At 39.4% G+C, this 17,871-nt stretch overlaps 1 protein-coding gene across 1 annotated transcript in view; it reads left to right on the plus strand.

Annotated features, from left to right (window-relative positions):
* The window catches only part of LOC121296427 (phosphatidylcholine:ceramide cholinephosphotransferase 2-like), a 76,086-nt gene extending 61,390 nt beyond the window's left edge, over positions 1–14,696 (plus strand). The window contains exons 4-6 of the mRNA XM_041221997.1: positions 2,384–2,537; positions 10,502–10,668; positions 13,175–14,696. Of these exons, the coding sequence (XP_041077931.1) occupies positions 2,384–2,537; positions 10,502–10,668; positions 13,175–13,360 (507 nt within the window). The 3' untranslated portion in view covers positions 13,361–14,696. The remainder of the gene's footprint in view (positions 1–2,383; positions 2,538–10,501; positions 10,669–13,174) is intronic.
* Positions 14,697–17,871: the final 3,175 nt, after the last annotated feature.

Here is a 17,871-nt window from a genome sequence, read left to right on the forward strand (position 1 = left end):
TGTTTGAAAAACTATATACAGTATTTGTAATTTTTATCAAAATGTGACATTATTGGTAGGGGGTGAATACTTCTGCAAACAGATAGATAGATAGATAGATAGATAGATAGATAGATAGATAGATAGATAGATAGATAGATAGATAGATAGATAGATAGATAGATAGATAGATAGATTAGATTAGATAGATAGAAGATAGATAGATAGATAGATAGATAGATAGATAGATAGATAGATAGATAGATAGTTTCTAATTATTTTCTGTTTTTCTTTCAGGAACCCAGCGCATGCGTAGGCCGTCTCCCTGTCCTAGAGTCTGCCTCTTTTCACAGACGGTATACTGTGCTAGCGGTCTGGTTTTTTCCAGTCAGCTTTTTACACTACAGAGACTCTCCCAGTGTTAACGGCTTTTTATCTGCACTGTGCTGTCGAATTGGCAGGAGCCTTTTGAATTCCGTGCCGTTGCTGTATTAGCTTTGCTGCACTGACAACGAAGACTCCTAGATTTTTTCTAGTTAGCAGGCAACTGCAGCCCCTGTCTGTTTTACAGTGCATGCTTGCCGTTTGCCAGTGGCTTTTTCAGGTCTTCACCTGCATGCCACCTGGTTGGTACCAAAGCCGGTACAAGTCACCTGGTCGGTACCAGAGCCGGTACCAGTCACCTGGCTGGTACCAAAGTCTGTACCAGTCACCTGGTCGGTACCAGAGCCGGCACCAGTCACCTGGCCAGTACCAAAGTCTGTACCAGTCACATGGTCGGTACCAGAGCCAGTACCAGACACCTGGCTGGTACCAAAGTCTGTACCAGTCACCTGGTCGGTACCAGAGCCGGCACCAGTCACCTGGCCAGTACCAAAGTCTGTACCAGTCACATGGTCGGTACCAGAGCCGGTACCAGAGCCGGTACCAGACACCTGGCTGGTACCAAAGTCTGTACCAGTCACCTGGTCGGTACCAGAGCCGGTACTAGTCACCTGACCGGTACCAAATTCTGTACCAGTCACCTGGTTGGTACCAGAACCTGCGACCATCACCTGGTTGGTAGCAGAGCGGGTACTGGTCACCTGGTTGGTACGAGTCAGTACCAAAGCCTATACAAGTCACATGGTCTGTACCAGTGCCGCTACCAGAGCCTTTACCAGTGACCTGGTCGGTACCAAAGTAGGCACCAGTCACCTTTATTAGTACCAAGGTTGGTACCAGCCATCTGGTTCATATCATAATCTGTACCAATGATTTAGTCCAGGTTAGTCCAGTTTGACACCAAGACTGTTACCAGTGCTCCATTTTTGTGTACTGTGTGTACAAATCAGGCTTCAGCACCAGTCATCTTACTGTCTGCTCTTATGCACATACATTGCATGGCTGAACTGTTTTTTCAACCTTGCACGATGCATGGGTTTCACTTTTGTGCTTGTTGCAAGATAAACAAACATTCCAGCAGAGGATAAGAATGATAGGTGCATCCACTGCCTGTGAAGAGAGCATGCAGAAGGAGCAGTTAAAGACTGAAGCTATTGCACGTCTTTTGCTTATTTTGTTAAGAGGACACTGGAAAGCAGGCTGGCCCGCTGTTCAATGGACCGCTCTACATCTCTAACACTGGCGCAGCATGACTCACCCCATTCGTCCTCTGCAGTGTGGTCAACAGAGTCCCCACTCTCTGTTACACCAGCATTGCCACCCTCCCAGGATTATTGATGATCACGCACCTCAAACACCTGGGTGCTTACCACCATCAAAGCTGGTTACTCTACAGTTTTGTTTCGGCCCTCCTTTTCAGGGCATGACTCTAACAACGGCCATGAAACCTCATGGCCAGAATGCTAAGGCAGTTTATCTTCCTTTTTAGCACATCTGCCGGTGCTGCAAGTCTTTCACTTGCGATGGCTTGGTATTGTATCCCATTCGGTAATGGTTACATTTCGTACTAGAAATGCAAACATTACCCTTTAAGGTCACTGTGTTCACTCTAATGCTGCCGGCCTATTTTTCTCCTGGGTGCGGAGATGACGTCTTACACATACGGGGCTCTTAAAGGAGCAGCTTTGATATAAGTGCTCAAGTAATTCTGGCTATAAGAGATATCTCCCATTAGGTAATAGTTGCATTTCTATTTCAGGGAACCAGGGTTATGATAATAACCTAATAATTTCTAATGTGTCCATATTTATGTATGAACTAAAGATATTCACAAGATGACTATGTTAAGGAGGGAAGTCCTCAGAATGCCATGTCATTATTTCCAAGCCAAAGGTTATCTGAAAGGGAAGGTTGATGTCTGGGGTAAAATTGTGTCATCATTGACTCAATGGGAAATTTACTTGCTGCTGTATATTTTATAAATAACAGCACAGTACACACCCTTCCCTCTTCCCCACAGCTGCATGGAGACTCCCAAGCCAAGCTGCAGAGGATTCTGAAACTGATTTCGGGCGGCGGCCTGTCCATCACCGGCTCACACATCTTGTGTGGCGACTTCCTCTACAGCGGACACACTGTGATGCTGACATTGACTTACTTGTTCATCAAGGAATGTAAGTATTGCATGACATTTCCCCTGATAGAGTGTAATAGAAACAGTAAGGAAGATTTCTCTCATGCAGCATCAGGTCCATGCCTGTTGCCACGTTTACACATTTTCAGTAAGCTAAACAGCAGTTTAACTCCTTTAAGCCTTGGTGTTAAGGAGTTACAACATTTATATTTGTTTGACACCATCCACTCTGTTGCCAAATAATGAACTTCTTACATCTTTAGGTCTCTTTGTTTTACAAACTTCAATCATTGCAGGTATAGTGCATTGGTGAATTTGTTGTGTGTTACCCTTGAAGTCTCTAAAATGGCTGACTTTTTTTCTTTATCAAACTGCAGTAGGTTATTACTCTTGAAATAAAATATTTGTTGGTTTCTTTCACCAATAGTTATATTAGTTGCTTAGCAAATGCTTAGCTCTTAGCTCTTTGATAGTCTGAACTTCTATTTTATTTTTATTTAGTCAGTGGATTTTGTATTGCACTCGTTTTAAAATCTTAGTGGATTGCACTAGTGCAAAACAACAACCAGATTTCACATGTAAGTTTTTATAATAGGATTTACAGTATTATAGCCCCTCCTCAATGTGTTTCCTCTGTGGGTTAGAAAGGGCAGATTTTTTTATGCTCTTATGGGGCGTAATACCTAATTTTGTTGAGCTTGTCTGGGAGTATTTACTGTAGTTCGCATTGTTTGAAACCAGTTCCAACTCCACCTCCTAGCACACTTTTTTTGCAGAAGTTATTCACATGACATGAGATTCACATTTAACTTCCAGCAAGATTCCATTACAAGAAACAGCAACAATAACAGCTCACGTGACAGATATTTATAATTAATTACTAATCACATTGCAATGTGTACATTGTCATTGATTGAATACAAGTTTTTGGTTTAATCTGAGGCACTCACACTGATTATGTATTTTAAGTAAAAAGTATTTTTACTGGAATAGAGCCCGTCTGAGAATAATGGGTGTGTGTGGCAGAATGGCTTGTGGGGTGATGTCAGACCAGGAAATTCATCCGGAGCCATATTTACAAAGGTTAAAATAACAAAAGAAAACGGCACGATAGCCAAAATAAACAAACAAATAAAGGACGCGAGAACCTTCAGCATGGTTCAAAGTAAACAGCATTCGTCTTGCTCCTTTGAATAAGGTGACCAGGTTTTTAAGTCCTTAAACTGGGACAGTGTGGAACTATTGTGAATAACTTCCAAGCTACGGGGAAACTCTAGGGTTTTTATTTTTTGACTTTGGCAATGTTTCATCTAATATATTGAAAGTGAATGCAGAGACTAATGATGATATTCAGAGTGGAATCTCCCCCCACCCCCTGACCTTTGAGGGTGCTATGTAAAGGGAACAGAGTGCTCTGGATTGGAAGGCCAGACAATTTATTCCCAGGGTTCGGCGGAAGTCTGCCATTTAGAAAAGGGGGCGGAGCTACGGTGCAGTAAATCATTGACCCGGAAGGGAAACTGTGTGGCAGCAGTGGATTGGAGGAGCGGTTGCAATTGTTAACCAAGGGGGGGTGTGATTGACGGTATATAAGGGGACGTAGCGAGGTGATCTGTTCATTTGTTATGGTTAACACTAACCTGGAAGGAGAACTGTGTTATATATATTGTGAGTGTTTTGTTGTGTCTAATTATATACTTGTTTGTTGTTATTAGACGGCTAACATGATCCAGAGCTGTCGCTACAGGCCAGCACAAACACGGACATCTCTGCACTTGTTTCACGATTAATTGTATTTACACCACGAGCACTACAGCACTCACTTTAGACTTTGGACCGTGTTTGTATATTGTTTGTGGATTCAGAACTGTGTTTATTATTTCTAGACTGAACCCTGTGTTGTCACTGAGCAATACGCATCATTGTATATTGCCAGTTAACTTTATTATTTACTGTTGTCAAGTGACTTTGGATTACAAAATAAACAATGATTTTACCAGTAACGTTGTTGTCATTCTCTTAAGCACAGCATCGCCTCTAAACCTGCGCACTGCAAACCACTTTGCTACAATGATCTTATTGTCTTTGTAATTTCATTTCTACACAACAAGCATAGTTATTATATTACACAATAGCAATTCAATAATATCAAATTCTGAGATTCTATTTTATTGCTGATTACTGCTGCAAATCTAGTCCATTTTCTGCATAAGAAACTGCATCTTCTCTCTTTGATTTCCCCTTTCTTTCTCACTCTATCTCTATGCTATCCTCCAGGCCCTGCAAACCAGGCCCTTCCTGTATGAAAACATATCTCAAAATTTCTATTTGTAACTGGTTACTTCATAGAATATTTCTCAAAATATGTAATTTCTTACCATTTAATATGACATGGTATTTGTTCTGTATATTTTTTCTATTGCAGTTAATGCTTGGATCATTAGTGTGCCGTGATTAATAGATACTAGGATTTTCTACTATTAACCTATTACTAGGTGGTGAAATGCATTAAATATCCTATCTTGACTGTGTGCAGTAAATGAAGCCCGCTAATCAGCTTTTCTGAGTTTAGTTTAGAAGCTGCCCTGATTGCGGAAAGAGGAATTTCCTTCTGAAGTAGTTATTAAGTCTGGTAAATTGTAATCCACATAGGCAAACCCTTTAAGTTTCTTCTAATAGGTTTATTTCCAAATCCCCCCCTTTTAACACACTGTAAACTGATGGGCATTACTTAAAAACGGAAAGGAGCCTGTTAAACTTGTTAATTGCATGATGACATTTCCTACCTTTTCCATATGGATGGAGGCTTGTGATTTTGCGTGGTATTAGAGAGGGTTAGGAGACGTGATATGAATGTCCTCCCTTGGGGAATGATGTGTATCGCATAATTGAAATCAGAGAGGAGAGAGAGGAGTTCTCTCTTTTTGATTGTTTTTGCTTTTTGGAATGTTTTAATAGGCTTGAGAACAACATTTTTGGTTTTGAGATAGCTTGGGCTGGAGGTTGTGATACTAGAAGTATGAGGAGGAAATTATTCAGAAGGTACAAGAGAAATGGTAAGTGGTATTCATTTAAAAGGATCCAGCAGAGTGCGTCTGAAAGTGAATCGAATATTTTGAGGCTGATCCAGCAGCCGAAGGTTAATTGCAATGAAAAGTAATATGCACCTTGCCAGGAAATTCCGAATAGGTGCCTTAGAGAGGGATGGATGGTCATCACTTTAAATTCGTCTGTGATGTCGGCTTTTGCCAGCCATGCGGCATGCCCTGCTATTTTTATGAATTTAATGGCGTCTGATAAAGTGATGTATTGTAGTGAGAACTGTTCTTGGGGAATTAGTGGATTAATACTGCAGGCGGATTGACCAGGAGCTGACAGATCGCTTATAATGTGCTTTTTCCCTGATATTGTTCATGTAGCTATGCCAATTGAGTTGATTCTGTATTCCGGGAATGGTGGGGAGGGGAAGGGGCTAGCAATAAAGTCCTTTTCGATTTCTTTTTGAATGAGGGTGGTTCCGAAGTGGCGGATCTGAGGTTTTTGCAAATGAAGGAGGAGGCTGGTGATACCTGTATGTAAGCTGTGTTGTAGCTTGTCTATTTGGTGCTGTGTGAACTGCTAGTCAGGTGTGGAGAGCTTCAGTGAGAGCGTCTGCATTGATGGGTGTGGAAACTGTCAGTAAAGATTGTCATTTTTTTTTCTTTGCAGAGGGCAGATTATCCTGGAGTGCGTGTCACTGCAGAAATTGCATACGTGCATGAATCTGCAGTTGGAGTTAAAACAGGATGACCTGTTAAAGTTATTACAAATCTGTCTTTCTCCAGCAAACTTAACTGGTCATGTGTATTTGTCCCTGTTGTATGAGGCGTTGGGGGGGTGCAGATGCGTGGATCAGATTTGCGGCTGACAGTCTGCTACTGAAGCGAGGGGGGTCCTAGGAGATTGGGTAGAGCTGGGCCGGTTGCAATGGCTTTTTTTGGGTAGAGGTTAGTGGAGTGTTCTGTAGACGCACAGACCCCGCATGAGTGAGCCTGCAATCCACCAAAGATCCGGTTGAATAAGTCGTGATCAGGTGTGCCACAGTTGATGTTGTTGTCCGATATTGCTGCCTTGGCTGAAAAACTTTTATGATACTCTTAAAACATTGTCCCTCCGTATATCACTGATAGCTCTACTACGTATGTTAAATATGAATCCAGGTCCTCGCGGCGATGGAGAAATGCGGTGCACAAAATGTCCCAGTATACTGAAAATGCTGAAACAAATTCACCAAAAGTAAGATCTTTTAGCAGGTGGGGGTCAATGGATTTTAAGGTGACTGATACATCTCCACAATTTACAACCCAGTGGTCAATGAATTTGGATGCTGCAATGAGGATTTATATGAGATTAGTATCCTTACCCTCGATGATTTGGCGGTGGAGTGGAGCAGATACGGTGTGGCGCCTGGTAGTGGAGCTTGACTGAATTCCTGCAACAGTAGATGGTGACAGGCTGAACACTGGTGTAATTTTTGGTATGTTGTAGATAAAGAAGGAGTGCTGCTTGAGGGTAGGAGGGAGCCATCGAGACGAGTATTTATGGTTGAGATGTTATCCGCAAATGTTTGCATAAATGCTGTAATGTCCTTGAATATTTGCTGATGAGGTACACTGATTTCTGCTGATTTGGCTGGAGCTGGAATCTGTGTCTGGAGGTTTGAATCAGTCGGACAGGTTTGTACTTGAGTTGGTGCTATGTAAGCCTCCATTGCTGGACCTGGGGCAGAGGCGGCTACTGAACCGTAGCAGGCCTGCTGGCCTCTTGGAGTTGCACGGTGGTGCTTGGATGGAAGGGGGTAGATGGGCCCTGCCGCGATGCTTTTGCAAAGCGTTAGGAATAGAGCATTACTTCCTCAGTTTGGGGGGATTTGGGTCCCGGAGTCAAAGAGGGCTTTCAAGATTCTGGCGACCAGCCAGCAGATGAGTTGGTTTGGTGCTGGAGCCGGTCTCTGCCTGGAACCCTGTCGTTTTGGATGGGACAGCACCAGATTGGGGCTTGGTATTGCAGGTGAAAGATTGTATTGAACAAGCTGCGGCATTAAGTTGCCGGTAGGAGATTGCTGTTCAGGCTGGATATCCTCGGACTCCGTCGAGGATTGATTAAACAGGTTGTCCATATCAATGCTTTGGATTTTCAAGATGTTACTTGACAGGAGATGTTGTTTTTTTGTGTTTTTATTTTTTTTTAATAGCTTGTCAGTCAAGGCGAATTTGAATTGCTGAATGCTAAAGACAAAGGCCAAAAGGCAAACGCGAGATGAAACATGGGTGTTGTGATCTAGCTTTTATAGGAAAGTAGAGATTAACAGGTGACTTAGCCAAAGAGAGTTCCTTACAGTCCCAAACAATAAACACAGGTATCTCTCCCACAATAGGAGTTTTTGTTGACTCAGAAATGTCTTCATCTAGATAATGTGGGGAAGCTATAAAAAAGGCTAACAAGATGCTCGGATACATTGTGAAAAGTGTCGAATTTAAATCAAGGGAAGTAATGTTAAAACTGTACAACTGAATATTGTGTGCAGTTCTGGTCACCTCGCTATGCTGCTCTAGAAAGAGTGCAAAGAAGAGCGACCAGAATTATTCCGGGCTTAAAAGGCATGTCATATGCAGACAGTCTAAAAGAATTGAATCTGTTCAGTCTTGAACAAAGAAGACTATGTGGCGACCTAATTCAAGCATTCAAAATTCTAAAAGGTATCGACAGTGTCGACCCAAGGGACTTTTTCAGCCTGAAAAAAGAAACGAGGACCAGGGGTCACAAATGGAGATTAGACAAAGGGGCTTCAGAACAGAAAATAGGAGGCACTTTTTTACACAGAGAATTGTGAGGGTCTGAAATCAGCTCCCCAGTAATGTTGTTGAAGCTGACACCCTGGGATCCTTCAAGAAGCTGCTTGATGAGATTCTGGGATCAATAAGCTACTAACAACCAAACGAGCAAGATGGGCCGAATGGCCTCCTCTCGTTTGTAAACTTTCTTATGTTCTTATGTTCTTAATATACAAACATGATCACCATTCCTGGGTGTGTTTGCTGTAGTGCTTGTGGTGGGTGTTACAGTTTAATGCATGATAATAGTGTAGTGCTGTTCCTGGTTTTATGCTGGCCCTTAACGACAGCTCCAAAACATGTTAGCTGTCTATGAAAACACAATTAACAATTATAGACAAGTCAAACAAACACTCACGATATCTCACAATTACTGCACGGGTCCTTCCGGGTTATATTTCGTAACCAAAGCGAAGGAACAGATTACGATTCCCCCTTATATGCTGTCACTCATGACCCCTTGGTAAACAAGTGCAGCTGCCTTTACAATCTGCGGCTGCTATGTCGTTTCCAGGTCAATACGTTCTTGCAACGGAGTCTCGCCTTCTTCCAGACTGACTGATTTCCTGTATTCATTGTCTTTATTCATTGTACTGACCGAATTCATTGTATTGCTTTCACAAGCTGACACACGTATGCAACAAATAGCATTAATCTTGAATACCAGTACACTCCATTGTCTATTTTCTTAAACTTTACATGATAAAACACACTTCTGTGAAACAAGGGCGTAATTCTTTTTTGTAATTTTAAACTACAGTATTTGTATCATGTACAGTACTCAACTATCAATGTACATTTTTTTAAGAAATTAAATTGGCACCTGTAGACCTGAAACTATTGTATTTCATTATTGCTAAAAACATAAAATGTACATTAAAGAAATGAACTTCACAAATGTGAAAACAACTTCATAAATGTTGTGTTATTCACTAACATATGTTTCATAGAGGCTTATCTGTAGTGAACTGAAAGACTTATTTCAATAGAAAATATTTTACATATTTTCTTGTCATATTTTACAGCCTTCCTGTTGTTGTGATGAGCTATTTTGATGCACAAAGTATTCAAACCATGACAAGCTTCAGTGCACTGCATTAGAAACTTTGCAACATGACAGTGTTGATTTCTGCAATTGTCGCCTATAGCTACACACAAAGCAAAGCCGTTTGCACGCAGATATACAAATATCAAGGATGAAGAGAATTATTCCAACGCAATACAGTAGTACCTGTATGAGCCATTATTGTTACTCTACAGTAGTCTAACCTCTTTGATACGTTAGATACAAAGCAGCCTGCTTGAAAATACCATATTCTCTTACCGGCGCGACGATGCTCTGGGGAAAAAAAAAAAAACAGAACAAAATGAGTGTCCACTTGGGAATACCTTTTTGAAGTTTGTTTTACATGTGACACGTCTCACTTCAGCTCAGCTCTAACACACTCCCTTGTCTGCAAAAGCTATAGATTTCTTGTAGTGGTGGCCGAGTGACTAACTAGCTATCAATTATCTTATTAACCCCTCGGCCACACTAGCTGACAGTCGAGGATTCTCGCGTACTAAATCACAAACATAAAACAATAACACACAATGGAGGACAACACTTCGCTCGCCCTGCATTTAAATAATAGTGCAAGTAAAAAATAATACTAAACATAATATGCACAGGGGCAGGATGTACCCTGTCACAGTGTGAAAAGGAGTGTTTAGACCCACTGTCAACATCTCATTCAAAAATCTCTGATAGTCTAAAGGTGTACGTCCAAGCATTTTATAAATCCGTGTTTTTCTTTATTTCATTAGCTTCAGTATTTTTTAACCTCTTTTTTATGTTGTATTTAAAGTATAAGATCAAGTTAAAGCTACCTGCTCCCATAAGCCAGGGATAATTAAAAGGTTGGTAGGTTTCTAAATTGCTACCTAATTCTTTAAAGTTTTAATCCTTGCTGTAAAAGGTAACTTTTACCTGTTTCATGGCATCAATTAACAGCTGTAAGCATTTCAAGTGCACAATTGATCTTGTGTGTTTCAGCTAACTTGGCTGCTGGGTTTTATCATATTTCATGTGTTTATTCCCGAGTAACAATACTATTGCTCTAGCTCATACAGTGTGTTTTTGCACCTGCAGATTCACCCAGTCGTTTCTGGTGGTACCACTTGCTGTGCTGGCTGCTGAGTGCTGTGGGAGTGGTGTGCATCCTGCTGGGTCACGAACACTACACTGTGGATGTGGTCATTGCATACTACATCACCACCAGACTCTTTTGGTGGTACCACACCATGGCCAATATACAGGTGAGGCAAAAAGTTAGTCAACTGAATTAAATTCCCTTGCACCTCTATGAAAGGATTTTCCAGTCACTGACATGGAATTGTTCGGTTGCAACACATGTAAAAGATACATTCTTCCTAAATGCAATGAGACAGGCTATACCATCTAATAAGATTTTCAGTGGCTGAAAGAGAGCAGGTTCTCTCATTGGCAGATCTGATTTCTTTAAGAGCAAGAGTATTCATTTATTTATTTAATTTTTAATTGAGTTGCCGGCAATTGTTTTTATCATTTTTTTCTCCCAATTTGGAATAGACAGTTATTTTTAGGCTCAGCTCACCGCTACCACCCCCGTGCTGACTCGGGAGCTACGAAGACGAACACATGCTGTCTTCCGAAGCATGTGCCATCAGCCGACCGCTTCTTTTCACACTGCAGACCCACCATGCAGCCACCTCAGAGGACAACACAGCTCTGGGCAGCTTACAGGCAAGCCCACAGGTCCCCGCCTAGACAATTGGGGTCGCTGATGGGCAGTGAGCCGAGGACACCCTGGCCAACCCAAGCCCCCCCCAGGTGGTGCTCAGCCAATTGTGCTCCGCCCCCTGGGAACTCCCGTCCACGGTTGGCAGTGGAATAGCCTGGACTCAAACCGGCGACGTCCAGGCTATAGTGCTCATCATGCACTCCACGCGGAGTGCCTTTACCGGATGTACCACGATGTGATGAGTCAAAGGGATTTCAGTCTGTGATTCAGCCTCCCAACAGTAGATGGCATCAAACCAACTCGGGACTTCCCTTACCAAGATCTCGTGACCATGGCAAAAGTCATCTTTTGAGGGGCGGCATCTTGGTGAGGGGTGGAAGTACGAGTATGTAAATTCCAGCCACTGGAGTCAAGTGAAGGATAAGGACACTTGTCAGTTGTGGATTGGTGTTCCACTGACTACAGAGGCGGGACATTACATACTAAAGGGAATGTACTACTGTGTTCGGGGTTGGTCCGAAAGTAAAATAGGTAACGGGTGGAGGGAGAGACTAGTTTGGTGCAGCGGGATTTAAAAAAAAAAAAAAAAAAACACTAACATTTCTTTTGTCTTTTTTTGTTTATGTATGGCTTACCACGAAGACGATTAAAGACGAGTTATCACGATCGGTTTTGGATTTCACCCCTGCACTCCTTCCCTCACACTATTTTGTTTTCTTTTGTTATTTAATTATTTTGTTGTGTATAGATAATAAAAATAAATTATTTTATTTCTGTACACATAATTTACTGTCTGGACATTCCATTTAATACACTCTCGCCTCACACACAAGTACTCATTTAAAGTTTGATTTTACCGCATACAAATAAATTACCTTCTTGTATGTGTTTTTGATGCAAATGCAGCTTTCCCCCAACCCAGAATTGTCTACGTAATTATCTAACATAAAATATTGGATAAAAACTAGGATTTAAAATACCTAGTACAAATGTATAATTCAAAAGCCTCATAAATAATTCAAGCCTTTATTTGTGTAATTTAACTCTTGTGATTTTGTGTGAGAGTTTTTTTTGTGTCGTTTTTGATTTGATTATATGATTGCAATCATTCAGAGTGTTTTTAATTGCAAATAATGAAATACTGTATTTATTATTTCTTGTGTCAAGGTGTTTTCACCGGCGTTCAGGAGCTGCTCTTCAGTTCTAGTTGCTTGCCATAGATTATATCATGACACAGACTAGATCAGCTAAATTGTTCTCTATAAAAGTAACTGCCAGCAGTATCAAGTTTACTAATATAAAAACACTTGGGCTGATCAAGCCTATGTTGCGTATGTCTGTGTCAGACATCTAGATCTGAAGGGCAGCTCCAGATTTTTAGTATTTACAATAAACTAATTAAAAAAATTAGATTTTGGACTGTGAGCGTCTATGTTTGGAACACAAATTTGGTAAGTAAAAAATGACTTAATAGCCAACTCTTGGGTTTCCAAAGGACCAGTCTCTTCAGAGAAAACATATAATATAACATAATAGTTTCTCTATAGAATTTATGATTAGCTAATATTTCACAAAGGTAAAACATGTTACCTCTTGACTGAGACAATGTAATTGTGCTTCAGTGCCATCTACTGTTCACAGCTACATACTACAACCTTTGTAATACATTAAGTACCGGTATTCAGCTTTTCAACATGTTTTCTTGGGCCAGTTCACAGTGTACTGAATGTTGTAAGCAAAGTTTTGTTAACAACTGTTTTTGACTAATAAACAACAACTTTTCAGCCCATATAACACTAAGTTGTTTTGAGAGAGTTTCTCATTTTAGAAAGCACTGTTTAACCAAAGATCATTTTTAGAAACACTCTTTGAAAAACAGTCCCTAAACTGTCCCTAAGGTTTTTTGAGTAGGGCCCAATGTTTCCTATTACCAAAACATGATAGACTGATTTAAAACAGCCATTAATACAGGACAGTAATGTATGTCCATACTGTCCACCTCTTCCCTTATTTAAATAATGTATTTCTTTGTTTGTTTCCAGACACTGAGGTCCTCCCCTCAAAACTACCTGACTCGGAGCTGGTGGAACCCAGTGTTCTGGTTCTTTGAGAAGAACGTGCAGACCCGGGTGCCTTGCTCCTTCTCTTGGCCAATCAGCTGGCCTCCCAGCTGCTTCAAGTCCTCCTGTAAAAACTATTCCATGGTTCAGAACGCCAGGAGACAGTAAAGCACACACACACACACACACACACAACTCTTGCTGTGGAGTGGAATACCTTGGGGTTTTTTTTCACAGTACACTAAACACTTTGAAAAATACTAGAGACCAAAACACTGGCAGTTCATGCCAAAGAAATGTAACAAATAAGTGCTGATAATATATTACCCAATAAGTGGATCTACAAACAAAATAACTGCTAAATAAGAATATTTTTCTAGCAGGTCTTAAATGCATTTGCTTTTTGTTTGTTCATTTATATATATATACACACACACACTGAAGGAAAAAAAATTATTTATATTAGAATTTCTGTGAGAAAGTGCTTGAGAATGTATGTGAGACTGAGTGAGTCAGTGGGTGTCTGTAAAACTTAAAATAATAAAATAATATGTAACTCAATTCCATATTGTTACATATTTTAAAGACAAAACAGGCAAAAGGTTAAACTTGAACTTGAAAATCTAAACTTGACATATATATCTTTCTTTTAAGGTAAAGTGTTTTTAATGTGGTTGTACCCTAAAAAAAAAAAAAAACTACTATAAGTACTGATCTAAAATACCGATCAATATAGGCCTCAAATGTACAGTTTCAACTAAACATTATATCACAAACATGTACAGTATTTTTATTTTAAAATATGTAATTTAATTTAGATATGTAGGGTTATCGGGTACAATTACTGATTGAGGTTTAATTGGTTAAACAATTTAGAACAGGTTTAGAACTAAGATGGAGAGTGGAAGGCCAACACCACTGCAACAGATAAAAGAAGGTTCTCAGTATGCTTACCTTCCATAACAGGACACTTGCACTTCCTTCGTGATTTCACCTCAGAATGATATTTCTTACTGGCTGCAAAGCATGAAGTTATTTAGGGGAGGCATCTGGTTGGTTACTAACAGTAAAGACATACCTTAAGGAAGGGGACAATTTCACTCTCCAGGTGACATTACAAGTGCGAGACCATCAGAAAGCAAGGCCCGCAATCCGTTTTCTTTTACCTAGTGTAGTTCCAAATGTACTAAAGTACATGTTTTCTAAAAAAAAATGATTTCTTGCAAAACTACACATTTAAGGTCTATATAGGGCTGGATGTGGAAAATGTATTATTTTGTTAACTACAATTACTTTAACATCTGTTTCCCTTGCTTATATTATTAGCTTCAGTTCCTTCTTCAGTGCCCACTGTCTCTTATTGTTTCATTCAGCTTTCAATTCTATTAAGTTATCATAACTTTTAACATTTTTGAAGCCTTTTTCACAGCAGAAAGCAAAGTGGCTTAGCATATCATATCAAATTCTAACTGAAATTGGAAACTCTGTACCACAAAGAAAGAATGGGGGGGGGGGGGGGGGGGGGGGGGCGGGGGGGGGGGGCGGGGGGGTTTCTTTAATTCGGGGGTGGGGGGGGGGGGGGGGGGGGGGGTGTTGGGGGGGGGGGGGGGGGGGGGGTGTGGGGGGGGTGGGGGGGGGGGGTGGGGGGGGTGGGGGGGGGGGGGGAGGTTGGGGGGGGGTGGGGGGGGTGGGGGGGGGGGGTTTGCATAAGATGACTACTTCATCATGTCCTTAAAGATAGGCTCTGAAGTCGAAAACTATTTTACCTCCAGTGGCCATAAGACATTTAATCACATGAAAAATCACTGTTGTACATAACATGAGTTTGGCATAATGGGTTAATTTAGGAGTTACTAGATTGCAAGACAGGCTAAGAATCCAGGCAAATACTTATATTTTAAAAGTGCCAAAATGTATTTAAAAAAAAAAAAAAAAAAAAAGAATAATACAGCTCATCCTGGGATCTTTTATTTTGGCAGAACCAGTTAGTTTAAAGCGGGGATCTCCAACCCAGGTCCTGAAAAGCCCCAATCGTGCAGATTTTATAGGTGTCTTTACATCATCAATGGCTGAATATCTAGAACACATGTTAATCTTGACTAATTAAGCCAATATTTGGTTAAATTAAGTAACTGAGAGCTCTCCAGGACCAGGGCTGGAGACCAATGGCTTAAAGCATTGCCTCCTTTTTATTTGGGAGATGGTCTTCATTCCACTTAGATACTGCTGAAATATCTGTTAGAGCATGTATAGGAAGGCAAAAGAGTTCATTGTGTTACATTACACAGCTTATATTCCATAGACATATAAGATAGCAAAACCAGCTGCAGAACCATGATTTGAATTCTTTTGGAGTCTACTGTGTAGCAACTGTTTTGTTTTGTAGAAAACAGATTTGTTTTTTGATAGGTTTTTGCAACTTCAAAGTAAAATGAGCTGTCCAAAGGTTTACGGTGGTTTACATGAGAACTATTTTCTGTGTAAGTAATATCTTATTTTTGTGTTTGTTTTGTAAACAATCGATTGGTTTTACACCCAAGTTATGCAATTCCATAAGATACATGCAAAGTCATACAAGGATGAATGGAGTGTTAAAAAGAAGCAAAAACCAGAACACACTGTAATTTGGCAGGTTTAGTTATTTTACAGTGTTCCAAATGTCACTTTTAACACTGAAATGAAACATATGCACCATGAAATGTATATTGTTTTATTTGGCTTAGTTTCAAAGGTACTTGAATAATGGTAAAAATGAAGGCAAGAAATCTTTAATTTGAAAACAGTCTCAGATAGCACGTGTCACAGGTATAATTATATATATATATATATATATATATATATATATATATATATATATATATATATATATATGATTTCTGTGGAACCCACAGTACCTTCAATTTTAATGATCTTACCAGGGATACATCTTAATACTTCTGTTCTTAAACAGAAAAACCTGCCCTCACGTGTACTTCTTTCCACTGCATTTCTTCTTTTTAAGTTTAAGTAAGCCAACCCTGGGGAAGCATGCAGATCCTTCTCTGTTTATATCATTAATCTATACCTCATTGGTTTCTAGTGATCTGAACCGTTTAGTAACAGAAACCAGATATGTCTCGTGAATTACTTTGCAACTCCAGAGCCAAATTGCCACATTTGTCTGTGTTGCTTTGTAGTTTGGCTCTGGAGATCTTATATTAAAAAAAAAAAGTAAAGTCTGGAAAAGTTCTTGTCAAGTCAGTTCATACTTGCCTGTCAGCTGGTTTCAAACCCTGAATGTTACTAGTCTATATTCATACTAATCTGGGTCTTTGAAGCCAGCTGGGTATGTTCCTCACAGGGGAAAAGCATTTATTTTATGTGTTAACAACTCTTGTCTTGATATTACTATGCAGCCAAGGTAATATGTGTCTTCAAATGACATCCTGTTTGTCCATTGAGGTTAATTTCAGTTCTGTCTTGGAAACAATGCACAATCAACAGAAAACAGTATTTTCTGTGAAGGGAATATTTGCAGATAGATATATTTAAAACATGTCACATAGTTTATGGGCAAAAAAAAGCACCAACTGTTTTTCGTTTAGTTTTTTTTTTTTTTAAAACAAAGAGTTAAATTATTAAGACTTGTTCTGGATCGCATTTGCGGTTGCTTAATCCTGTGCATTTTCCAAAAAAGGAATTTAAGGGTTTGACCACTTGTTTTAATGGAAAACAGATGTAACGTTTACAGATCAATTGAGATGTTTAATGTGTAAGGGATAGTCATATGGATATGCAACAATCATTGTTAATATGTATTATAGTATTTTTTTAGTGTACATGTATAAAGTTATATATGCTCATTGATAAATAATGTTTATATAAAAACCTACATGTGACTGTACATCAGCTTTAAATCCTGTGGAAATGTATTTTGATGTTTGTCTTAAAGGGTTTAACAGTTGATGACTAGTCTACACTAGTGAGACTATTCTATTTAGTTAATTGTGAATATACTGTATACAATAAACACCTTCAATGTAATATTTTATTACAGTTCTGTTAACATTTTTCCAACCAATTATTAAGAATAAAATGTACTATTTAAACCAAGAAAGTTCCAACTATTTATTATTATTATTATTATTATTATTATATTATTATTATTATTATTATTATTATTATTATTATTATTATTTATCTTGCATGTATTTGTTTTTTTTTTTCTTTCTGACCCTTTTCTATGTTCTAGGAATATACTTTCTCTGACAATTATTTTGATATGGGATACCCTGACTCATGTTATGTAACCTTAGGGAGTCCTCTGGTCATTTGAAAGTGGTAACCCTAACTCTATAAAACAAAAAGTTGAAGATTATCTTCACAGTTCAATGTGTTACCTGAGTAACCTTACTGATACCCTTATTATTGTGATGAATATCTTTTGGGTGTTGGCTTGTTTGATTAAAAAAAAAAAAAATAATGTATTTCAATTCAGGACACAGTGCAGATTTTACAAAGCTACATATATAGTATCCTTCCTATTGCCTATTAACGTCCTGTGCTTAAAGTCACATCATAATTGGATGGTTACATTTTCGTTTTACTTCATTATGATACAATACATTATTATTTAATATTCCATAAGCCACAGAAACCTGAATCTGTTAAAATGCTTACATTTAGTAGAATCACAATAT

Source organism: Polyodon spathula, chromosome 2 (assembly GCF_017654505.1).
Source record: "Polyodon spathula isolate WHYD16114869_AA chromosome 2, ASM1765450v1, whole genome shotgun sequence".
NCBI lineage: Eukaryota > Metazoa > Chordata > Actinopteri > Acipenseriformes > Polyodontidae > Polyodon > Polyodon spathula.